The sequence below is a fragment of the Struthio camelus genome, chromosome 6, assembly GCF_040807025.1.
Source record: "Struthio camelus isolate bStrCam1 chromosome 6, bStrCam1.hap1, whole genome shotgun sequence".
Lineage (NCBI taxonomy): Eukaryota > Metazoa > Chordata > Aves > Struthioniformes > Struthionidae > Struthio > Struthio camelus.
In genome coordinates, this window is record NC_090947.1 from 22,973,739 (window position 1) to 22,998,248 (window position 24,510).

General features: G+C 37.2%; 1 protein-coding gene and 1 long non-coding RNA gene across 5 annotated transcripts in view; one reads left to right on the plus strand and one right to left on the minus strand.

The window, feature by feature from the left end:
• LOC138067645 (uncharacterized) overlaps positions 1-19,515 on the plus strand; it is a 68,253-nt gene extending 48,738 nt beyond the window's left edge. Inside the window, exons 5-7 of one of the 2 annotated variants that reach the window (XR_011141917.1) lie at positions 8,125-8,288; positions 18,053-18,177; positions 18,680-19,515. This is a non-coding gene — a long non-coding RNA (uncharacterized lncRNA). Of the gene's footprint in view, positions 1-929; positions 999-8,124; positions 8,289-18,052; positions 18,178-18,679 lie in introns of those variants that run through there. The other variant, XR_011141916.1, reaches the window with a different exon arrangement.
• Positions 1-24,498, minus strand: DCAF17 (DDB1 and CUL4 associated factor 17). Of its 3 annotated transcripts, XM_068948601.1 has the most exons (15): positions 24,397-24,498; positions 23,857-24,073; positions 22,597-22,700; positions 21,044-21,134; positions 19,513-19,652; positions 18,292-18,370; positions 18,035-18,124; positions 15,796-15,903; positions 15,163-15,268; positions 11,122-11,264; positions 9,694-9,803; positions 6,362-6,449; positions 4,621-4,704; positions 2,975-3,130; positions 1-2,275 (listed from the first exon to the last, which is right to left on the minus strand). In XM_068948601.1, the coding sequence occupies exons 2-15, from the start codon at positions 23,998-24,000 to the stop codon at positions 2,087-2,089; spliced, it is 1,632 nt and encodes a 543-aa protein (XP_068804702.1). In that variant the 5' UTR covers positions 24,001-24,073; positions 24,397-24,498; the 3' UTR covers positions 1-2,086. The 3 variants fall into 3 exon arrangements, with proteins under 3 accessions (XP_068804702.1, XP_068804703.1, XP_009680023.1); XM_068948602.1 differs by lacking the exon at positions 18,035-18,124; XM_009681728.2 differs by lacking the exon at positions 24,397-24,498 and having other exon boundaries at positions 23,857-24,202.
• Between the last annotated feature and the right edge of the window lie 12 nt (positions 24,499-24,510).

A 24,510-nucleotide genomic window follows, 5' to 3' on the forward strand; every position in this document is an offset into this window, starting at 1 on the left:
CAAAATGGTTATTGTACCTTTTTGAAAAAAAAAACAAACAAACAACTATTCAGTAGCCTCAGTATGTCTATTTCCCTCTTGCTACTCTGGCCAAAAATGGAAGATCCATGATCATCATGGAAATTGGACTTTTCCTTACAAAGTATCCTTTTAGTCTCATTGGCCTATTTTCATTTAATGGCTCTTATGAAGATTCTGATATCTGACTTTAAATTGCTGTGTTAATAGCTATATAAAATAACCTGTATATATCAAAAATAATGGAGAGAAGAGATAAGGAGTATTATGAAAATCAACTGTAGCATTTTTCCGTAAAGCACTCAGCTTCTGGACATAAGTTGTTTGAAAGAGGACAGGGAAAGGACAGAGGAGAATAGAGGATATAGAAGCAGAGACCCGTGCTATGCCAACAAATAGGCAGGGAAAAAAAAAGGAGAGGGAATTCTTTTCTCTGTTTTAAGTACTGATGCACTTCTACTTTTCTTTATTGTCAGTCTTCTGACTGTCCAAGAAAAGCAGTCTTCCCCTTTGCAACCTTACTATTCAGTTAGGCTGTAATTTTTTCTTTTTCACAGTAAAGTAGTTTAGATTTGTCATCATTGACAGAGGTGACAGCTTCTTAGTGAAAGGAAGCTAGCTACAAATAACTAACCAATGCGCGCTCAGAATAGAAATTTCTGCGCAAGTATTATATCCTATTGATTCACATTAGTTTTTATCCTCCTATCTCCCAATTACTTACAAAGTAGCAGATACTGGAAATGCACTCAGCAAGGCTGGTGCTCTGTACTGCTCACTAGTAGAAAATTTCCTGAAATTAGGGTGTGAGTGTTGTTGCTGCTCTTTCTTTTTACTCTTTGATTTCACTTTTTAAGTTCTTTTACATTACACTTCTTATAAAAACCTGTAATACATATTTATATGTAATTTTTTCTAGAGCCTTTCACAGTTCCATCCTCTAGAATGATCAATCTATTAGTAAAGCTTACAGTGAAAAGGTAGGTATTTAGGTTTAGAATTACCATGTTTGTGAGATGAACAGAAGTGTGTGTGTGTGTGTGTGCGTGTGTGTGTGTGTGTGTGTGTGAGAGAGAGAGAGAGAGAGAGAGAGAGAGAGAGAGAGAGAGAGAGAGAGAGAGAGCGCGCGCGAGAGAGAGCAAGCGAGCAAGCGCACACGCGCACGAGAGAGAAAAGAGGGGAGATGGGGGGGAGGGAACGAGGAAGGGGACAGAGAAAGGGAGGGAGAAAGGGAGGGAGGGCGGGCATTGGTCCTCCCTCCAAGAGCTACTCAACTAAGGCCACTTGTGGCTTGCATTTCAAAATATTCTTTGGGACCATGAGGTCCAGACCCTGTGTTTTTTTTTAAATGAAGGCTTGCATTCTGCAGAATCTGAATATACCACATGAGACTCCTGTGCATTATACAGGCTGCACTCAGTGATGGGGCTGAGTGTCTGGTAGCTTTGGCTCAAATTGAACAATTCCTGAAATGACATGAGAAGAATCAGAGAACTGCTTGTTTTACAAAATATATAACCAAAAAGGCAGTAAATACACATAAATTATTAATACTTCTCTTAAAAATGAAACAAACACAACCAAAAAACCTGAGTGGTTTTGTGCGTCACACATAAAAAAATCCATTCCATTTTTGTCTAGGTGGTTTAATGGTAATTCTACCATTTTCATATTTTACCATAAATTTTATGTATACAGTTTTACTTACTTTGTTTAATTAACAGTCTGCACTGAAGTTGCATGTGTAAAATTACTTAAGACACAAAACAACAGGTAAGTTATCAACAGGTCCACATCTTTCTTCTTGCTATCCAGTAGTTCAGTCCAGTTGCTGAACAGGGCCGATAAATGCTATACTCACAGCAGTAATGATGAACTGGTGAATACATGAAAAGGCAATTATGGACTATAGATAAGTATACAATGTTAGAAAAAAGAAATAAAACCTCTTGTAGTAGCATAAAATGCTAAGATCAAACCACTGGCTGAAAGACAGGAGTTGACTAATTCATATATGAGGTCCTTAAATAACATCCACGTTGAAGTCTCCCTGAGTGCTGTTTATGTCTTAAGTATATTCAAAAATTCTTCCTCCTTTTTTACAAGAAACTCTTTCTGTTTTTTCCTGACTTGAACATTCCTCTTCTTTTGGAGTACTGCAGACCATTTGGTAAACATAACAGCTAAACCTCCTGTTAGGCTTCTGTTCTATATGTAATACAATGTCTCTGTCGAAGTAAACTTCATGACTGTAAGTCTGAAAGGAGAAAAATAATTCTGAGTGGAGTCTCCATTTCCACAACTTGTTAAGAGTACCATACCCATAAAACTTTCCTTGGGGAAAAAAATTGTAACATTGGTTACCTCCCTGATCAGACTGCAATTTTAGGTAGACGGCTGGTGTTCCACATAAAGGACATAATTTTGAATTTCAGAGGTTTCACACTTGTCTATTTTAGGAATCTAATTTAAGTGCAATTCAGAGCATCTGAGTTAAGTTAAGATCCTAAGTTGCCTGTACAATCATTGATAAAAGAGGTGCCAAAGGGAACAATTCAGATGATCGTAGCGAGATACCTAAAGTTGGACTATATGGAACACCCCATCTCATCTCTCCAAACATACATGCAGAGAGGGCCATGCTTAATTCTATGCATGAGCAGTTACCAGTTTTAAAGTTAAGCTGAAGTAACTAGCCAGAGGGTGAGTATTCATATATTTATCAGAAATACTAAAGATCAAAGAACATTTTGATTTCAAATCATGGAGATTTTCAGATAAATGGACTACTTAGAAATTTAAGTCATGTTTACTATATTGTACAAATCTTATCCATAACACTTGGCAACACAATTTATACATCTGCTTCAAATTTGGACAAGAAATGAATGTGAAGCGAGATGTAGATAGATATGGCAATACATTAGCATAAATAAAGTACACAAATTCTACTCACCACATCCCAGGACTCCAGTAGTGGAATACTCTTAAGTAGAATCCCATTTTCATTGCAGTGAAAATCGAGGTGAGCTCTTCCATCAGCTCCTATTTGAGTAACTGCCACAATGGATAACAAATCCAGTTCATCTTCATAGTCCACAATTTTAAATGTCTTAGGAAAAACAAAACCTCAACTGTAGATATCAAACACAACTGTATTATCCCCTCTCCCTAAACTGTATAGCTCTTTTTCTTTCAAGTGAAAGAAGAATTAGAAAATGGAAAGAAAATATAGTTCTCAAGTCTTTTGGCATCATAAACTTTGCCAACCTGATATACGCAGTAGGTATCTTTTCAAACACAAACTGTTCAATGTATTTCAGCAAAATTCCTTAAGATAGGAAGAGAAGAAAATGATGTTCTGAGCAGTACTAATGTGCAAATAGAGGTATTTTATATATAAGATACAGGAAATAGAAGAAAAATCACATTGGAAGTATTTTGAAACTGACAGAAGAAATGTATCATTTAAACTCCATGCTCTCTGGTGAAGCAAACATGTTAGAATATGGTTTAAAACTATTACCAAATAGTTTTGTGAGGATGGGCATATTAGGATAACTCATACACCTATATCCTCTAGTCAGAGCTGTCTTTCTCTCTCTCTCTCTCTCTCTCTCTCTCTCTGGCTCTCTAAACAAATATACAAACAGCAGTTCCAGAGTAATATGGACTGTTCAGAACTGTGCAGAGCACTCAGAGTACATGAGAGAGAAGAGTTGAGACCAAAAAATGAATAACAACTGCCTTAATTGCCTGCATCTCATTGTCATGAACCTTGTAACATACTCATTCTGCTGACTAAACAGTATATTGGTTTTCTCCCCTTTAAATTCAAGCAACTCATTTTTTCCATTATGGAAGAAAAATCTAATAGGATCACAAATAAAGTCTGCAGACATAGTCTGTAATTTTTATTATGTTGAAAAAGAGCAAATAGACGTGAACTACAGACCTTAAGGATTACATTGGACTTCACTGTATTTTTACCATAGTTAAATATATTTCCACAGAAACAAGAATATAAATGACTGCTAGAAACTGACAAATTATATCTGTAGTGCTTATATGTTTTCACTCTCAAGAAACAGTTATTTCAAGGAAAAATGTTAATTACCCTCTCCTGTAATCTAATCAGAGTAATTGAGAGAGAAAACAGTTTAGAGACACTATTTCAAACACTAGATCAAGCAGAGAAAAAAATGTTGATTTCAATAGTTCATGAAATGCTTTGGAAGAAATGTTTAAATGAGATGTTTGAATGGAGTGAGGAGTAAGAGTCTGTCACACTAACATTTAAATTCTGTGCCACTGAAGTTGTATGGAGCTGTCACTGATTTCACGGGGCAGAAGCTCAGTTCTTACAAGAAAGACACTATCCCAACTGCAAATGCCAGCCAAGGAGAAAAGAGGAGAGTAAGGAGAAAGAAAGGAAGTAGTAGAAGTTAAGACAACAAAGACAACCAAAGAAGCAGGATAAAGAATTCAAAGATTAACATAGCTAATGGTTTCAGCCATTGCACCTGAAGCAAGAATGACTTCTGGCTAGCTAAACTTCTTAAATAATTCATGATCCACTTTTACTCACTACATAACAGTTACCTCTTGCTCTGGGTCATCATCCAGCAAGTTAAAACGTTTTTTCACCACTCGACCAGAAGCTGTTACAGTAACAGAGCTGTTCACCTTTGGAGAAAAAGAAAAGAGTGACTCTAGACCACAGAGTATTACAGATTGTTCATACCTATTTGACAGTGCATCTGTTTCATGAAAATGTCATGTCTTTTGCCTTCTGACCTTGTTTTAATCTCCCTGATCTTGTTTTACTCATGCACGGCTATGCATGGCTCTCTTGCTGCCATCTCCTCCTTATGAGGGCCCATGAACTTGGTGGCTTTACGTGAGATATTACCACTGTCTACTCTACTTTTACTCAGAGATTCTCAGCCCTATAGAGGTGTTAAAGGTGCTAGCTTCTCAGCTACTCTAATTTTTAGAAAAACAAAAGTGGCTGAAGCCAGTATGCTGGAATGGGAATTAAGACAGCTGTGACATCACCAGTTTGCTTCTTAAACTCTTTCAGAAGATGGGGAAAGTAGTATCTTAAACAACCACAGTTATTTTCACGGGGCATCACTAACACTGCAGACATTCAAAACTGGGGTATCAGTGTCTTAAGAAAGGTCACAAGGAAAAACTACAGCACAGACCCAATTAGAACTTGTATTTCTTAGCAATTTTTCCAGTAGAAAATTATTTTTTCCTAAACAAATCATAACAAAAACACGACATAAGTCATTAGGTGACAAAGCTTATTCTTTCTAAGCTCAATGGGAGTTTTATTCCTAAGTTAGTATAGATTTTTAATACACAAACTTTTCTTCTAAGGTGGTTTCAAAATTAGTATCACTGAGCTAGTACTCGAACTATAAAGCAGTTGCTTTTGTGTGAAATATGACTTTGTATGCTGAAACAAAGCAACAGTTCTAGACACAGTCAAAAAATTTTTCTTTGCAAGTCTTCTGTTTGACCTTTTCTGTCATTTAATCATTTGTGAGATTTTCTATCAGAAAAGATTTCATGACACAAATGAGGTGATTTAACAGCTCATTTCTACCAAAAAGTTCAGATCATCCCCTTGCCACTTGATCCTACCCTTCTGCACTCTTTTGACCCACGGATGATTCAGTTCTGGTCTGTTTCAGCTCTAATTCAGCTCACCAAGACAGCAGCTTAGTACTCACGTTTTTTGCTGGATTATTCTTCTACATTAGTGCACTAAATTGGCTCACCAAGGATTAGATGAGTGCCAATCCTGTCACAGGGGAGTGACAAGTGTGCATGGTCAGAAGAATCATACTTTCAGCAGCAATGATGTGCCGTCTTTGTTGTCGTACAAACACTTACCCCTAAGTTATGAAAGACTTGAAACATTTCAGCCATTTGTATGATCAATTTAATGACTTCAAAGTACCAGAGATGCACACAATTATCTCTTGGTGGCACCTTCTGTTGAAGGAAGTCTGTCACCATCTTCTGAGTGTATTTTGAAAACATCAGTGAACACCCTCTTATACTGTACACCATGATTTAATAAAAGAATAAATTAGTAATTTACTAAGACAGAAGGCTTCAGAAAGCTAACCGGAAAACGTAGTTCATTTTCAAAAATTCTTTCATATCCACTTGATGAAAGTCCAATGAAGACAATGAATGTCTTTCAATAACCTTTGGATTAGGTCTATAAAACACAGTGATTACTCATGTAAACAAACCCCCTGGGTACTGCTCAAAAATCATACATTGCGATCTTGGATATTAGAAATTTCTGTTATACACTCACACTGTTTTCTCTGTTGGCCACAATCATAAAATCTTCTGCAATTTCCATTTGAGTTATATTATTTTCAACCTCCTTTATCTTCAAGACTCTGCGAGAGAAACAAGATACAAAATGAGTCATGTATTCCAATCCACCTGCTACAATATTTCTATATTTGATTTAAAAAATTAAATATATTAAAATATCAGAAATAAGCAGATTGAAATAAATTGTTTTCGTAATTTACATTTATCTATGACATTTTAGCACAGCAGGCCTAGAATATTTTTCCTATCAAAAAGATCTAGTGTTGCCTGTCAGTATCTACATTAACCATGGAGAAATCTGCAGGTGTTCCTACCAGAAATCCCAGTTCTGCCAAACGCAGAAATTTTCCAGTCTCCAGGGACTGATGACAGAGCTTTGGCCTGCAGATCTTCAAACTGCTTAATTTATGCAGTTCTGTCCAGGAACTATCTTTCCCAAGTTTCATTATTCAATGATGGATACGTACTGATACTGCATAATATGCAAAATTTTCAGTAAGAACGTATCAGTGGAACATAAGAACATAATACTGGGTCCAAAAACCTGTTTCTGACAGAGTTTTGTACAGATGTTTAGTGAAAGAGTATAGAATGATACATATGCTGAACAAACTGCCCCTATTTCCAGTTTCTTACAGTCTGTGGTTTAATGATCTCTTAAGCCAGAGATTACATCTAGACACCTTGTTTAGTAGCCATCCACCAGAAGATCTGTTCTCCAAACTTTTACATCCATTGATACTTGCTCAAACCATTTTTAAACTTATTTACCATTTTTGCCTCTAAGCCATCTTCTGAACAATGAATTCACAACTTACGATGTGTTGCATGAGAAAGGTCTCTTTGTTTTTAAATTTGCTGACTGAAAATTTCATTCCTTGCTTCCAAACTATTGCCTTGTGAAAGACAGTAAATAACTGCTCCACATTCACCTTTACAGTGTTGGAATTTAGATTTGATTTCTTACAGGAAACTTTGGTTTGGGTGTCTTCCAGATATATTCTTCCTTTATTGAGCTCTGGCCCAACTGAAAAGTCTTTGATAAAAAAAATATATTACAACTTAGGCTTTGGACAAAGTAGTCCTTTGGAAGAGAGTTACTCTTTGGTGTCATGTATCCAATGTCAGACAAGCATAATTCGCAGCCCCTACACACTCACTGACGTCAAATATATGTAAGCCATACTAGTTTTTAAAAAATAGGCTTTTGAATACATATGCCAAACTTTAGTCTTAGAATGAATTATTTTCAAGTATAACAAAATGGGGAAAAAAAAGGTAGGAGAAGAATTAAAATATATTTAACCTTTATCCACTGCAGGAAAGAAATAAAAAAAAACCTCTTAGGCTTTGTTGCGTAAAGTTCTTCTGCTACAAAATTAGCAGCTGAAGTTGAGCATTTAACTGATGTCAGTATCTCTATTGTTTGAAAATAGTATTTAAAAAATACAGATGGAATAAGATGGCTGTCACAGCTGTGGTTATGTAACAGTAGTTGTCGTTAACAGAAAACTACAGTCCTCTTTCCATCCCCACTTCTCCGTGACATATCTTACAAATCTCAGCTTGGGACCTCAAACTGTAAGATCTTCTGTCTTTATGGAATTAAGGTTTCCCATTCTACTGATGACCCATGGCACACGCATATTCAGATATTCTACATTGTCATTACTAAGGGGAAAAAGCCAGATGTATTTCATGTGTAGAACTAACAACACATTTGTTTGTCACTGGCAGGCTGTACATTTAAATGAAGAATTCAATTCAAGCCATAATTTTTCTTCATTTTGTACTGTCAAAGATGTCTTCAAAGCAACAAGAAAAGCAACATAAAAGCCAAGACCAGACAAGTGTGCTTGGTTTCCTTCTATGTTGTCTGAACACAGAAAGACAAAAGCCAGGTAATTTTGCTTCTTTCTGTTGCTAATGGGAGGGAAAAAAAAAAAAAACTGGTCTGAATTCTTACCCAGCTCCCTCTTGGTGGTAATTTTCTGTTTATTCTACAAGCTATATTTTAGTGCTAAAACACAGATGATACAGAGCCTGAAACATAATAAATTGGTAGTGGACAGTTGAGTATGTCACTGAGAAGTAATGGCTGTCTAGGACCATAGGAAAAATTAATGATTAATATTACGCAACATGACTTCACAATTCACCAGACTAAATCTGTGAAAGAATAAGAAAATTTACAACACTAGTTCAAAGTCCAGACTTTTAGAAAAGGCAAGTTTTCAAAAGTGGGTTTGAATGAACTTTTGATAAAGAAAGCTGGAATTCTTAAAAAAAAAAAAAAAGTATATAAGCAATAAGACATATATTTTCAATGAAGCTTTTGCACATGAGATTTTCAGAAGTAAAAATCATTGCCTAGATGCCACTCTTTATTAAAAAAGCATTATTCAATATGTTTTTCTTACAACAGACAGCCCTGTAAAAATGTTCCAGCCTGAACAAGGAGTTTCAAATTTAAACTCTAATTCCACAAATCATCATTACAAGTAGTAAAAACTCTGCAAATGGAATGTAGCAAGCTGAGTGATGCAACAGATGTAACAGATATAGCCTGTTCTTCCATAATTGTAATTACTCTCCATTGCTAAAAGTAGTCAATGAAATATGCTATTATAATTTACAAGTGGAGAGACAGGGCCATTTTTACACAAATACACTGGAGATCACAGTGACTGTTGCAGAAAATACCCTGCTCTCACGTTAGAGGGGTCAGTCTTGTGATCATCTTCTGAATTATGAGTTAACAATCTTGAGTTACCTACCAGCTGACTCACAGTAATGGTCCATTTACACAACCCTATCTCATAGGAACTCCAAATTTAGACACTTCAGTCTTTCTGGTAGCTCAGCCTTTTTACTTCTCTAAAATTCTTCCATTAGGCTAATCAATATAAAACTTGCACAGTTAATAACTTACTTTCTCACACACATGCATTTGCATGCACTTGTGGGACAGTAAGTTGGAACTTGCTCTGACTTTTGTATCATCCATTGTCCAGCTCACTCTTCTATAAATCTATGCTTGGGCATGTACATAATTATTTACCAGCTGTGCAAGTTCATAGAATTGTGTGACAGAAGAACAGATTCTATATGAAACTGTATACAATTTTTTCTTAAAGACATTTCCCTGACTCAGCACACATCAACAATGGCAGTACTACCATGACCTTTGTTAGTTATCCCTAACTCTTATGTAATATTTTAAAATAAAAATGCTAATTACAAGTGATCCAACTTTCTCTCTAACCAAAATAAGATTTGAAAAAAAAAAAAAAAAAAAGCTCATACTTTATCAAATTTGGTCCAACGTGGATTATTCTACCTGACATATCTGGATGGAAATATATCCAATCAGGTTCCAGTGAACAGCATTTCATGTCCTGTATGCCATTTTTTGCCTGAAGAAGGAAGGGAAAGCTTAGAATATTAATATTCTGAAAGTCTCACAGATGTAAATTAAAGAGGAAGTGCTCAACCCTTCTCCACCTTATCTGAAGCGTTTTAAAGATTACTGACAAACTTGACCAGAGAGGATGGCAGTGGAACAATAATGAGAAAAACAAAGGCTTGGATAATTCCAATTCTCAAGGATATTCCATGGAACAAAGTTTCAACGTTTTTTATTACATAATAAACAATGACTTTATACCACGATTACACCTCTCCTCTTACCTCTCCTAAAATGATGGCACAATGAAGATTCAGCTTATGCTCTGCAAACACTTCAACAATTCTAGCAATTTGAGTTGTGTCAAGCCACAAGAAAAACATTTTTACAAATTTTTACTTGTGCTTCAAACCTCAGGCTCAGCCTCTTTTGTGTAAGTATTTGCGCAATGTGCAAGCCTGTGATAGTTTGTGATTTCAGCTGCTAAGTGGTCAAAACCTTGGGATTTTGGCAATTAATTTTTTTGGTTGAATTAATCTGACCCCGATCATTCAAATTTTCAAATGCACAGAAAAAGTTAGGTGAGAAAGGATTGCACACGTCCCTTGGAATCAAACTCCAGCTATGGTTGTGAAAAATCTGTTTTAAGATAAAAGAGATAGGAGGGAAATCACTGATTTGATTAGGCTAATAAGAGATGAGGACATTCACAAATTGCAAGTTTGTAGTGAAGAATCCTGAACTGACAAGGCCTAGGAGCCACCTTCATTACAGAAGTGTCTTCAGGTCAAATGATGACCCAAAATAAAAGCTGAAATGAAAAGCTGACACAGAATAATATATGATGAATAATAATTTAAAAAAATAAGGATATTGGATTAAAGTGAGTAGTAAAATCTTTCAGGAAAGAAGAGCCAAATCAAGGAAAAACCACACCCATTAAGGAAACTTACTCTGCAGTTTCTTTAAACTTGAAATGTTTCCTCAGTCATGTCATTTGGTAGACTGACCAGTCAGAAGTGTATTAAGATGTTACCATGCAAGGAATCACGTGTAAGAATCTGCTTAAACCTTTACTTTTGAGAGTACTGTGCTATGTAGCAATGCTATGACTATACTGGAATGAAGTAACAGAAGTAATACTAACTCAGAAGAAAATATTTCACACGTCTCCACTGGAAAGCAGATACAACACTGCAGTATGATCCCTATGAGAGCCCCACACTGGAAAAGGAGGACACTGATACTTCAAGCACTATTCAGAAGGAGAGATGAGGACAAACAAGATACAAATTCATTTCAGAGAAGCGGCTAACTGAATATATTACCAAAGCCTTGTCTTTCAGAGAACAAATATGGAAGACTCCTTTATGTTTTTTCTTGTTAGGTGTGATGATATAATGCCAAGGGTAACCTCCAATTTGAAATGCATTCTCCAGAGAAGATACTTCAAAGAGCAAAGGTGGGGTATCTGCAAATATTGGGTAATGTTAAGAGCATTAGTAGCAGAACATTCATCATTTCATTGATCCTTACAATTCTCAATTCCAATATAACAACTAATTCTTCAGAACTTTTGAAGACTGATCGAAACACATAGGTAGCAATCATTTTTCTAGCACCAGCTATACCACGCTCACCTAGCATCCATGGGTATGTTTACACTTCCCTGAGGAAGGTTACTGCCTTCTCAGATCTTCATGCTGAACTTCTCTTCTGAGGTCTTTGACTTATAACATTGCAAATGAGCTGTCTAAGCAAAGACTTAGTAAACACGATTAAAACTAATCCAGCTCATTTGAATGAAACAGGAGAAGGGACATTCACATGAGCAGATCAAACAACATATCTAAAGGATCATTATGCTCTTGGGAAAAGAAGCGATAAATAGCTGGAAACAGGCTAACAGTGGCAATCTCTTCAAAAGCTGGCTTGGCTGCAAGTGAAAAAGATTACATGTCATTACTCACATGCGAATTCACACATGTATAGAAAATATATTCAAAGAAATTAACAGAATTAAATGCAGAAAGATGTCTGAATCTGAGTACTCCTTCCCTTTTTGTCTAATTTAACAAACCTCATGGACCATAATCAATGACATCTATAGTGAAGTTCATAAAAATAAATGAAAATTAAGGAATTTTTGTAATGAATGGCAAAAGGAATCTAGTTCTCCTTTCAGTTCAAATGGGAAATACGGAGGTAATGTGCCATTCCTACAAATCTTCTGTGTACTAAGAGAGATGCGTCTTTGAACAAAATCAACTCCACAGAGCTTTACAACTTTTACCAACTAGCTAAATAAAAATAATTTCTACAGCTGCTATAACTGAGTCAATTTTAGACTGAAAATCAGCTCTTTCTAACAGTGCAGAGAAGTGCTAGGAAAAAAGGAAAGACAAAACGTGGAGAAAATCTGCAATTACAAGCGACATTTAAACAGGCAGAATATAAATACCCAAGCTGAAGTACTGTACGGAGGACAAGGTTCTCATCTGGTCTTTTGTGTCTGTAATTGCTAGAGTTAAGTGTGACTTTAATTTTATGTCTTCTAAAGATTAAACTTACCGTAATACTTTTCCTAGGTTGACTGAATATTACTTATGGAACAGCCTGTATCACTCTGAAGTATCCTGAACTTTCCTGAAGGTCTCATCCAGTTTTGACTTGTTCTTGTCCTGCTTATTCTATATAATTAACTAGATCCTAGCTGATGGTGTTAAGATGCCACATGACATCAGAACTTATGTTTACATGGTGGCTTCTCTCTTTTACCTTCATTCTTATTTCTAAGATTTTAGCCAGTTAGAGTGAAAGGAATCAGTTTGGCTATGGGAAAGTCTTTTCTGACCTGAAATGTGTCTGTCTTCTAGTTCTCTTCTGGACTAACACACACATAGGAAATGAAAGACTATGCAAGATGTAACAAAGTACGGTTGATGAATACCAAAGTATCTGCCTAAAATTTGAAGAACCCTGAGGATGGAAGCGTTACCAAAGGATCTCAGTTGTTAAAATTGGTCAGAAAATGAAAAATGAGTCAGGCAATTTTGTTAACGTTTCAGCCTGTGGACTTTTTCTTTCTAAATAAAGAATATGTAGTAAGGACCCTCCAAAATTCTGGTGGATGGACTAAATCACAGAATCACAGAATCGTTTAGGTTGGAAGGGACCTCTGGAGATCATCTAGTCCAACCTCCCTGCTCCAGCAGGGTCACCTAGAGCATATTTAGAGCATATTTATAAATGATAGATTTTAAATCCATTTCAGTGGTACATCAATCATAACACAGTACAGGCTAATCAAAAGATATGCCTTTCTTTTTATACTAATCTGACAAAGATTTGCAAGATCATAGCCACCTAAACCACTGTGATAGCCATAGCTCTGCTGCCAAAATTCCCTCTTTCCCGTTATGTGTCACTTGCTCCTGTTGCTCAACAAGCCATTTAATACTATCGTTGTTCCTAAGTCCCTAGCAATGCCAATTTTCAGTCTGCAATTGAGCCTCTCTGTTCACTTCCTTAAAACTCCCCAGTCTCATCTAAACATAAAGCCAAGTTGCTCCTGGCAGTACTAACTTGTATTTGTTCTAAATGTGGAAAAAATGAGCAAAATAATTTTCCTCCTCATTTTTTATGAAACCACTGAATCTTTCAATAATAATTCAAACGACAGTTTTAAGTTACTGACCTTTCTGAAAGTGACATAATGAAGATTTATAGGTACCTTTTTCATTCTTTCAACTGTGATCAAAATCAAAGTCAGCAATACCTGAAATTCCCTACCAGTCAACCGCTGCTTGGGAACCTACATGTTTTGATCTCTATACATTTCCTCTTGGTTACCTATCACACCATAAAAACAGTACCATAATAACCGGCACCCTTTCTGACAATTTCTGTAGAGAGGCTAGGACTAAACGAGCAGAAAAATTACAAACAGTTAAACTACAGTAAGTGCAAGCTTAAACTCTGCAACTGTTAAAATCTCCCTCACTGAAGCATTACATTACATTGAACATTCAGTCAGCCATCTCATTCTTAAAAGAAAACAGCTCAAAAACCACAGGAATGCAACTATCAGCAAACAGCAGCTAAGGAAAATGTTTGTCACTAAGTTCAAAATTTCCTAACTACAAATTCTTGAATATGATTCAAGATCAAAAACAATTTTTCCAATACTTTGATTTTAAATCTCAAGTCTAAAAAACTACAATGATCCAGAAGACATGACAAAATATCTGGTATTGGTCACCTTTTAAAGCTGCCACAACATTTTTTCCTCAAGGCCCCTAACACTAAATTGTGGTTTAGCAGACTGAGACAGAGAGGAAAAGGAACAGAAATTTCCCCTTGCAGAACCTGAGACACTGATCATAGCAGCCTCTCACTTTGTTTCGATAAAGCATTGCACAATAACTGAAAGTCTTAACTGTCTAAGTCTGTATTTTATGTTTTGTGTACCCTCAGCTCAATGCAGATCTGCTTTAGTTTGTCTGCTATTATCTGACCCTCTGAGCACAAAGATCAAAATCATTTTTTTTACGTGGACATTTCGCTTGTAAAAAAAACATTTAATACAGAAACATCCAAGGATTAAAATAAAAAAAAAAATGCATGCATATTTGATATTGGTGAAACCTACCATTTATCAAAGCATGCAAGTGTGAACTTGCAAGAATGTATTTTTAAAGGAAAAAAGTTTTACAGAGAGTCTCAGTCTTTCGTCAGTCATTAATATTCTTAGCACCAAATTCTAAATCTCAAATGCACCAACAAAATGAGTGTTTGGTTTCAGAAAAATTAAAGTCATTACATAAAGGAGAACATTCACAAGTTGATTTGAAGCATAAGAATTCTTTTCAGGGATCATCTCTTTTCAAGAATTAAATTTACTGAACCTGGCATATTTCCAACAACTAGAATGATCAAAATGCAACTCGGGTAAATTACATTCTGTCTCCTTGAATTCCTTCTGCAGGTTAGATTAGATAAAACTGTCCTTCTCGTGTCTTGTGCTTACGTACTGCATAGTGTTTCTGGGTATTCCATAACAGCTGTCCTAGTCCTCTCCTCCCAGAGCAACTGCGTCTCAGGAACAAGCAAGGGGATTCTGCTTCGTGCATTGCTTACAAAGTTTTTCAAATAGCTTAGTTTCCGTTCCAATTTTCTAGGCAAGTCCCATTTAATTAATTGTTATGAGAAGTAGAGCAAAGCACATTTATAATAATGCAAAACCAGAAGTAGAGTCACAGAACAATGTAATTAAGAGTACAATAATTTTAACGCTCCTTCTTGCTGTGAAATAGTCAGAGATAAACTGTATAAGCTACCAGCCAGGATAACACAAAGATCATAAATACCTGTTATTTTAATGTTACACGGAAGACCAAACGGATACTCTCCTACAATTCCCACTTGACCATTCCAGTTGAATTCATATCCCAAATCAAACGGCTGTTCCATGAACTACAATGATGCAGAACAATTTAGTTTTATTGAAGCACATTTAGTTACTGTTTAGTTTTACTGCTCCATTGTTACTGCATTCTTTATCTCATTGTTTTCTGCTTGAAGTCTTATTTTTTTGATTAATACCAGCTTTTTATTGGAAGAATATAAACTCAATAGTCTCACTGCAATTCTGTTTCAATTCAAAGAATCTTCCAAGCCCTTCAGTTTCTAACCTTAACACTTTCTCCTGTAACTATAGACTAGGTGAGTGACGACCAGCACATCCTGCTTTGGTATTTACATGGGTACTCTGTCCAGGTATTTAAGTGCCCCTCCAACCCTGTTCCTCTTATGTTTTGCCACCTGTGACTGGTGTAGGTAGAACCTTCTGATAATGCATCCTTTTCCATCTTCGGACTGTAAGTATATTTAGGCAAGAATTCTATCCTTTGACACATTCCCCATGTACCTACGTGGAATTATATGAATATCAACAACCCCAAAATAGTGTAGACTGTATGAAAAATTTCATGTTTCATTACCTGTTCAGAGATGGCCTGGAAATTATACAGCCTGACCAGACCCATGCTATACATTACAATCAGGATTCCATTAGAAACAGCAACATCTGTCACACTATTACCAAATATCTGGAGAAAGGAAAAGAAAAATATTCTACTGTGGAAGAAATAATTGAGAGGTAATGCAAAATACTGAGATTACTTTCTTAATTTTGCAATCGCTTTCATTTTTTTGACTATGACCAAAACTGACGACCAGTGTTTTAGTGGAGGAAGGTTTTTATAGCTCATCTATGTTCTGCTGAGTTTCTGTAATTCTTTGCACTGCAGTAACACCTAAGGTTAGATTAATCATACCCTGTAAGCACATTCATTCTCTAATTAATTCTCAGTATGTCTCCAAATCATGTTACTCAGTTATTACAATACATGAATAGATGATATTACCCAGCATCCCACAGGAAGTCAATAGCAAAGCTAACAGTTCAATCTAAAAATACTGATTTCACATCTTCTGTTCTTTCTTCATCACCAGGGGAAAATACTAGTCTAATCATGGCTCTATGACTGTGCACAGCTGTAATAAAATTACATTATCCAGCTGTCAGAATAGAGGATCCTCTGCTGAATCCAAATTAGACACAAGCATGAGAAGCTGAATCCTTTTAATGATTATGCAGTATTCATTTTCACTAGTGCCTAGCACATCTCCACTGAAAAAACCAACAAAGAAATCTTAATATTTAATGAATAACACATGAAGATGGTAGAGTTCTTTCTATAAAGATGTTTGGAAGAGCACAGTTTTCATTTCTTAATCAGGATTATTATGCAGAAACGTAATTAAAACAGGGTTAAAGGATACAAAACAAACAAAAAGCTGAAATACTCCTAAATCCTAACACTATCAACAATCTTGTGATCAGTTTGGTCTTGAAAGATAAAAAATATACTCCTGAAACCCTAACCTTTCATTTAGTCTTGTGACTCTTTCTCAATACATTTGTTGGCTTAGGTGCTGCTATCTTCCAAACTCCAAAGCTTCTAATCTCCAACACTATCCTTGAGATAGTCCCAGTTTAGTATTTACTGTACATCTTCTCAACAAAACTGTTGCACAAGTGCATTCTGCAATCCTGAATGGTAAACCTAATCCTAACTCGAACATCAACAGTTACATCCCAGTAATGGTTAAGGACAAAAATGTAAACGTACACTTGAGACCTTAGCTGTGGCCAGGTTTTTTCTTAAACTAGCAGTCCTGTTTCAGCAAGACATTTTCAAGTGTAAGCCCCAACTATAACCTTGTTCACAGTACAGTAATTGTGGGCCCAAAATATAAATGTCTATTGAAGATCTAGCTGGTATAACCCATACGTTAAGCCTCTTCTCAAGAAATTTGTAAGCTCAGCGGCTGAACTCATCCAGTTCTAAACATATGCCCTACACCCCCATGACAGAATAGACCTGTGTAGGACCAAAACTTAAACGTAACCTTGAGTCCTTACCTGATTGCTTCCCAATCCTTGGTCTGACAGCCTTATCAAGCCAAAATGAAGACTCTGTATGTTTTCATTTTCCAATTCTGAACTCCAACCCTAACCACAGAGCTAACACAAATCAGAGCTTCATAATAACTATGGGAAAAACAAAAGTATTCCTAAGAACTAATGTAGCCCAAGTCCAATACTTACGTCTGGTAGCCTCATTTCAAGCCATCTGGCTTGAGGTCTCCTAATGCACATACTCTTATTTACAGGTCACAAACCAACCTTAGAGAGGTCAGGCTTCCCCTCGATTGATAAAGCAAGATGCATATTTACCTTTTATTTTGCTTTTCCATACCAATTGTTTGTCAGTATATAGAGAATTCATAGACAATTACTAGGAGTAGATACAGAAGCATATCTTTCTTCCTTTCTTTAGGAGGGAAAAAAAAAAAAAAGTCTGCAAACTTTATGGTTCCCTAATTCTTATGATTCCTATAAGTAAAGGCTAGTTAAAGTCCTTCTGCTTGTCAAGGAGCAACCCAATAAGAGAACGCATATATAATTTCTGTTTTGGCTATCTGAATTAAGAATCTTCCCCCCCCTCCCCCCCCCCATCAGACTCAAAAATAACATACTGCGCATTAACATTTCAGGACGCTATGCCTTTTTGAAGTTGTATGAATGACCTCTGCAATTCTGGGACACTTGCCTGAGCTATACCTATCATACAACTACAGTGAAGACCATGATTAACAGAGGAATTAACTTACCTTTTTGTTTATTTCTAGCATTCCAATAAATGAAAGAGGTAAAACTTGGAATACAGCAAGATAGAACAATACAGACTGTTGGATGCCTGCCTGGGAAGGAACAACACTGAATACAGTTATTATACTTCAGGCATTTATTAACGGTAGACTATCTTCATCTTCTAGCATAATAACAAAGCATAGTATCTCCATACCTGTAAATTTTTTGATTAATTTTGTAATTATTTAACAGCGACAGTCTTTTTCAACAAACCTACCTGCCGTGCTGCTGCAGGGAGCTTATTCTGAGCTGACTTTATAACCATTATCTCTTGAGGAGTATCCCAACTCAGATACCTATTTGTGATAGGAGGGAAGCCCAAATCTTAGTCATTGTAAAATGATCTAGTAACACAGTATTTCCCATAAAATATAATCTGTTATAAATAGGCAGATCCCAGTGTCCAGGCAAACTCTATTCAGTGTCTGATTTGGGAGAAGTGCCTGAGATGTTTAGTGTTTGCAATTATGCAACAGTAATGGTACTACATACCAGGAATGTCTTATTCCCTACACGATTGCGAGAAAACTTCTGAATATATTAGCTGTTGTAATTTTTCTCCTTGCTTTCATAAATTAGTGCGTTTTTTTTTTTTTATCCTTCAGCCTAAGAAGTCATTTCTTCAGAGAACTGAAAAAAACCTATGCAGTTTACCAGAAGCAGTAACTGCTCTGCTTTTAAAGAGCAAAATGGATACTCTATGGAGAAGACTGCTCCTAAGTAAAAAACTGCTTACTTCTAAGCTGTTAACAATATTTTTCTTATGTTTTATGAAGTTTGCTTTGCAGCTCTAAAAGGTCCTCTCCTGGTTTGTTATTACTGCAATATTAAAGGTTGTAAAACTGTCAGAGGAAAGCCAAGAGTAGCCTAGTTTTTGTGGCTTTCCAGACGGTTACTGGAACTTCATGGCAAATATGAGACCCTAGTACTTAAGCTGCTGAAATTTTTCTAAAGAAAACAGTGTGCAGCAACAGTACTCTGGGAAGGTGCTAGGCTGACAGACCTGCAGTCAGCCATAGTATATGTACTGACTGGGTACCTAAGGCGTTAAGAGCTTTCTTTAATTGCTCCAAAAACTAAGCTTCCTCTAATCTGGAGGGAGCGTTCTGAAGGTAACGTATTTCCATAGTATTCCGTCACCGGTTACTCTGAAGAATCTGGGAAAAAGGGTGAAGCTTGCTGAGGAGTTTGGGGTTTCACCCTGCCCTGTACTTGAAGCAAATTTCAACCAATAAAAACTTATTTTTCTAGTCCGTTGGCCAGACAATATAGATGTTGCCCTTCCAAAGCAATATATTATCAAAAACATAAAACTTTCTGAATACACAGAAATTTAATAGCTTAATATATTCCAATAAACATGATTTCCCTTCTCCAGTATCCTATAGCAGGATACTAATCATTGTTAGTTATATAAAGCCCAGTCAGTATTTAATACCTGAATTTGCAACAGGAACCAGCAAGGTATATTTTTTCCAATATTACTCCGCTATCAGCAGAGAGACGTAGAAGCCAGTTTTGAGCTGTCAAGACTACCAGGGAAGATTTATAGTCTGATGGACTTGGTAGCATCTCCCCCTACATAACAAAAGTTTATCAGAAAAAAGTTTGTACCAGGACCATACATAACATTTTGACACAATAACGAGAAAACAAAAGTGAATACAAATTTCTCAAAAACTAAAAGAGGAAAGTAGCCTGCTAATCACATCAGGATCTCTAAGTTCATGTCCATGCTAAATAATCAGCTGACTACCACATAAAACATCTGTCATCACACTTTTTGCAAGGCGGTTACCTTTTAAAATTTCCTTCCTTTGCATGAATAATTAGCAGTATAACTGCTTATCAGTCTTCATGAGAAGATTGTCTTTTTAAGTATCTCAGAATAAATCACTGAACAGTAACTGCCCTGCCTGGGCAGTTTGTTCTGGAATGATATTGACTGAATTCTAGAACAGTTGCAGAGGATGATATTCCTATTGCTTATTTTTAGGCACATAAACACTGGGACTAATATTCCTAGGCTCTGCTGATAGTGCATGTGAGGAAAACTCCTCAAGAAGGCGGATTAGACTCCTATTCTGAGTCATACTGAAGTAATACTGAAATTGCACAATATTACTGCATCATAGGCACTATGCAGAACAACACAGAAATACTGTAGATTTCCTGTTTGCTTTTTTTATTTCTCTTTCTTCAGATATTCCAGACTACAATCCAGCAGGGCATTATCAAGTGCAAAATACTACAGTTTAGAATTTCACTAGGTGAATTAAAACAAACAAACAAACATCCCATGAACGAGAAAATAATTTGCCTTATTTTCTCTACCCCACTTAGCTGAAAATGGGTGAATTGATTCTGTCAAACTTTTCCTAAAATTCACCTTTGCTTGAGAAAAGGCAGAGGAAGTCTCTACCTAAAAACTGTAGTGACAGTGTTGTAGCCATGGCTGCCTATGAATATATAATTTCCCTCCTTTCTTCTCCTGTAATCTGTTAGCTAGAAGCAGCGGAACAGCTTTTGCATAGAGGTGCTTCAGTGGGTCTTCATAAAAGTTTATCTGCTTTTTCTATATCAACAGGTCTGGTAAAAACTAAAACGTTCATCTACAGCTCTTGCTAATTCAAAAATAAATAAAAGAACAAAATAGAATTTACATTGTAAGGAATTAGAATTGCACTGCACGAGCATAAGGCACAGTTTAAAAAATCTTCCACAAAACATCATGAAAAAGCGTTCAAATATGCTGTTAAGAGAGAGGTGAAACTTACCAGCAGGTGAGTATACCTCTAAGTAGTCAATCAAAATAAATAAGCACATATTGCAAACCCTAAATGACCTAAAGTCCACTAAATTGTTGAAAAAATAATTCCCAGGGAGATAATGCTCTATTCTAAATTTATTTTACTGAAATATATTAATTTGCATTTGCAGAACAATTCTCTAGTAAAAAGTAATCTTACCAGTGGGCATTCCAATAGTAAAGCATCTTCTATTTTTTCTGATTTAGGAGACTTTGGCTTTTGGTAAAGTATTCTTGGCTCTTGTGCAATACTGGAGGAAAATGATTGCTAATCATTAGTATACTTTATAATAAACTACTTTCTGTCAACAAGTCATTTCATACATTTTTATAAATCTGGTATTCTCTTCAGGCCTATCACAACTCTGAACAGCTCATTTCTAGTTTTTTTTTTTTTTTAAGTATCACCCAAAATAGCTCTCAAAATATGGCATAATAAATAATCGTTAATATAAAGTAATATTTAAAAGCTAAACTTTTCTATGTTTTTTTTTAATAAAACACTTCAGAGTAATAGTCTTACTTTAGTGATATGTATCTAAAAAAATAATAATATTCCAGAACTTCAGGATCATTCTGGAACCTTCCCCTCAAGTTCTTCCAACGTTGCTTTTCATAATATAAAAATATAGTATCATTTACAGGTATTTTTAAAAAAATTACTAGCAGAATAAGAGCTTCATAGTGTGCATGGTGTGCATTTTCTCCCCCTGAGGGAGAAAATGAGACAAAGATAAACTTATAAGATATTATACAAGTTAATCCAGTACTAGAAACCATTCAGACAGCACAGGAATGAAGCATGGGTAAGCGTTAGTTACATAGATTTAGAGCTTTGCTGTAAGTGATAAGAAACTATTGGCTTTGTAGCATTTCTTTTGGGCTTGATCCTTCTTGATAACACTTGCATAAATCTAAATTAACTTAATTTATCTCTCAGTGGTTTACACTGATGGGAGTATTTTGTCTTTTGCATTTTGTATTATATTGTCCCAATGCAGTTCTGACCACAACTTCATTCGGCAACACAGTTCTCTCAGTTCCCGCTTCTTGCCTCACCAGAGGCCAGGAAGTGAGCTGGTTTGAGCAGGACTTCCCATCCATTACCCTGCCCTGTGCTGCCCCCCAGCCTATGCCTCTGCAGCTGTTTGTGGAGCAAGAGAATACAAGAGATCAGAGAACTGACCTGCAAATGAGACACATTAACAAAGATCTGCAAGTACTCAGCACACTCTACCTTTAAGTGAACAATAATTTACTTCTTTAATGAAGGATTCATAGACATTGTACCAAGCTTGCTGCATAGGCCGATTTTGTGACACGTTCTTTAGTACATGGCTAGTTACCGGACCACAAAGAAGGGAACCACTGTTTGATCTGCCTTTTAGTGCAAAATTCTAAAATGCTGATCATCTGAAAACCCTATTAAAGCGTTCTGAAAGCTGATATTATGCAGCACGAATAAGATTAGGCTTTTCTTCACCAAAAAAAAACACTCTGGAACTTCTGTTGTCACAAAACAGTTTTCACATTAAAGAACAAAAGCATATGAGTGTGATTTAATATAGAATTATGCATCTGGTTATTTTCTGGTGCACATAAGTAAATTCAGCTCACTTCATAGGGGCTATTTGGACGAGTCAAGCTAGCTACATGTCTAAATCAGAATCTCAGTGTTAAACTATAAGCCAAGGTAACTTTAAAGTTTATTACCTGCTAATACAGCACTGGTAATTGTCAAAGTAAATTCTTCCTCTTTCATAGGCAATGGGAGATGCAGAATGAGTTGTCCAAACTTTCTTGAATTTAGTACTTTCCTGAAACAGATAGTTACTGTAACAGTGATGGCTTTGTAACAAACCATGCTTCTAGAAAATATTTCACTTGGCTCTTACAACTTAATAGCTTATTTTACTTGAACTTACGCTGTTGAATACGAAAAGGATTTTTTAAAAACCAAAATAAAAGAGCATCTTGCCATTAACTTACCTGCAATAAAATTAAAGTTGGCAACTGAACTTTAATGGCAACTTTTAAAATTAAGGATAAAATTCCCCTTCATGTAAATGTGGGCATAACTTAGTGACTTTACTGAACACCTGGCCCCATTCTGCTGTGGGTGTTTTGTGTGAAAGCTAAAATAGGGTGCTTACACAGTTATTTGCAAGAAGGTCCTGAAACGTTAATGGGATAAACCACTCACACAGACAAAGTTACTTGTGTTCATTAGAGAAATCAAAACCTCTGTACCAACAACAAAGGTTCCAACCCTAGGCAAAAAGTGTTTGTGCAAGTCAGAATCAGATGGAGTTTTACTTCAGTAAGCCTGTGCATGCATGCAGATCTAGTTGTGTAAGTGGACCTCACACTTTAGCTGACTTGTAATAAATGTGTTTCCAGATATAATGCAATTGCTACCTTCAACTCACTTCTGCATCTTCACTTTCACTGTGCTTCTATCGATTACTGCTTGGGAGCAGTAATCCTTTAGATGCAAAATACAGTTCACTTAAGGTTATAGTTGCTTTAGTTTCAATTTATAATTAATATAAATTTCACTGTCGTGTTAGGGATATGTTTATCTTAAGATGCTAGTTATGTTTGTTGTGAGAAGTGCACTGAACTTCACCCAAGTTTAACGTGGATGCTCCCCCCCAGAAATACGGATTTAATATTAAATATTAAGCCAGCTTAGGGGAAGAAGTAAAGTGATGTAAAATCTCATAAATTTATGACTATTTCTAACTTGAGTGTTACACCTATAAATGCTTCTGGTGTTTCTCCTGTGTAGTACTCTACATTTGTGGGCCTGAGTTTCATAAAATAAATTTAACCACTTCTAACGCTCTTCAGCAGAATTCTCGCTTTTTGCTCCCAAGACTCCCTTCAGGCAGCGCCCGCACCGCCGGGCGGCAGGTCTGCGTGCCCGGACTGACGGTACAGTCAGCGCTGGAGAACATGAGCCGCTATTACCTGACATATTATCTTTCTGAGGAGTGCCATGTTTTTTCTGTGGGCAACACCAGCATCTTTGGTATAAAATCCGTGAGCCCTCCTGCTGAGGAGGCGGCAGACGTTGCGGGCCTCCGGCGCCCTCCCGGCGGCGGCGGGGCACATGCCTGGCTCCGCAGAAGCGCTCGGTTTCCGGGCTCGTTTCCTGGCTCATTTCTGGCTCGCCAGAAACCTCGAGCTGCTCCGCACAAAGAGACGCGTCGTTACAGGGCCAGGGCCACCGCCTACTGCCGGTCCCTCTCACGCCTACGCCCTGCCAGGCGCGAACCAAGCCAGGCAACGGCGTGAGTGCCCCCTCCCGCCCTCACCCGGAGCCGACGCGCCTGAGGCTGCCCGGCCGCGGCCGCCCGCGCCCGGGGCGAGGCCCGGGCCCGCCGGGCGCAGACACCGGCAGCTCCCGCCCGGGCCGGGGCGCCCCGTCCCGCCGCGCCTCTCGGGAAGGGCCGAGCAGGACGCCCCGCCGCCCCGCACCTCCCTCCGCCTCCAACGGCCGCGATTTACCGCACGCGCCACAGCGAGCGAGCGAGCGAGCGAGCGCGCAGCCCACACCCGCTGCGGCCGGCTCCCCCCGCCGAGGCCCGGCCCGCCGCCGCGCCCGCGGCCCGCCGGGTACAG

Coding starts and splice junctions, on each gene's coding strand:
- DCAF17 (XM_068948601.1), bottom strand. CDS start 24,000: ATGTGCCCCGCCGCCGCCGGGAGGGCGCCGGAGGCCCGCAACGTCTGC. Junction 19,653..21,043: donor TACTATTGGAATGCCCACTG/GTAAGATTACTT, acceptor TTTGTTATGTAG/GGGGAGATGCTACCAAGTCC. Junction 11,265..15,162: donor GTGTAACATTAAAATAACAG/GTATTTATGATC, acceptor CAATATTTGCAG/ATACCCCACCTTTGCTCTTT.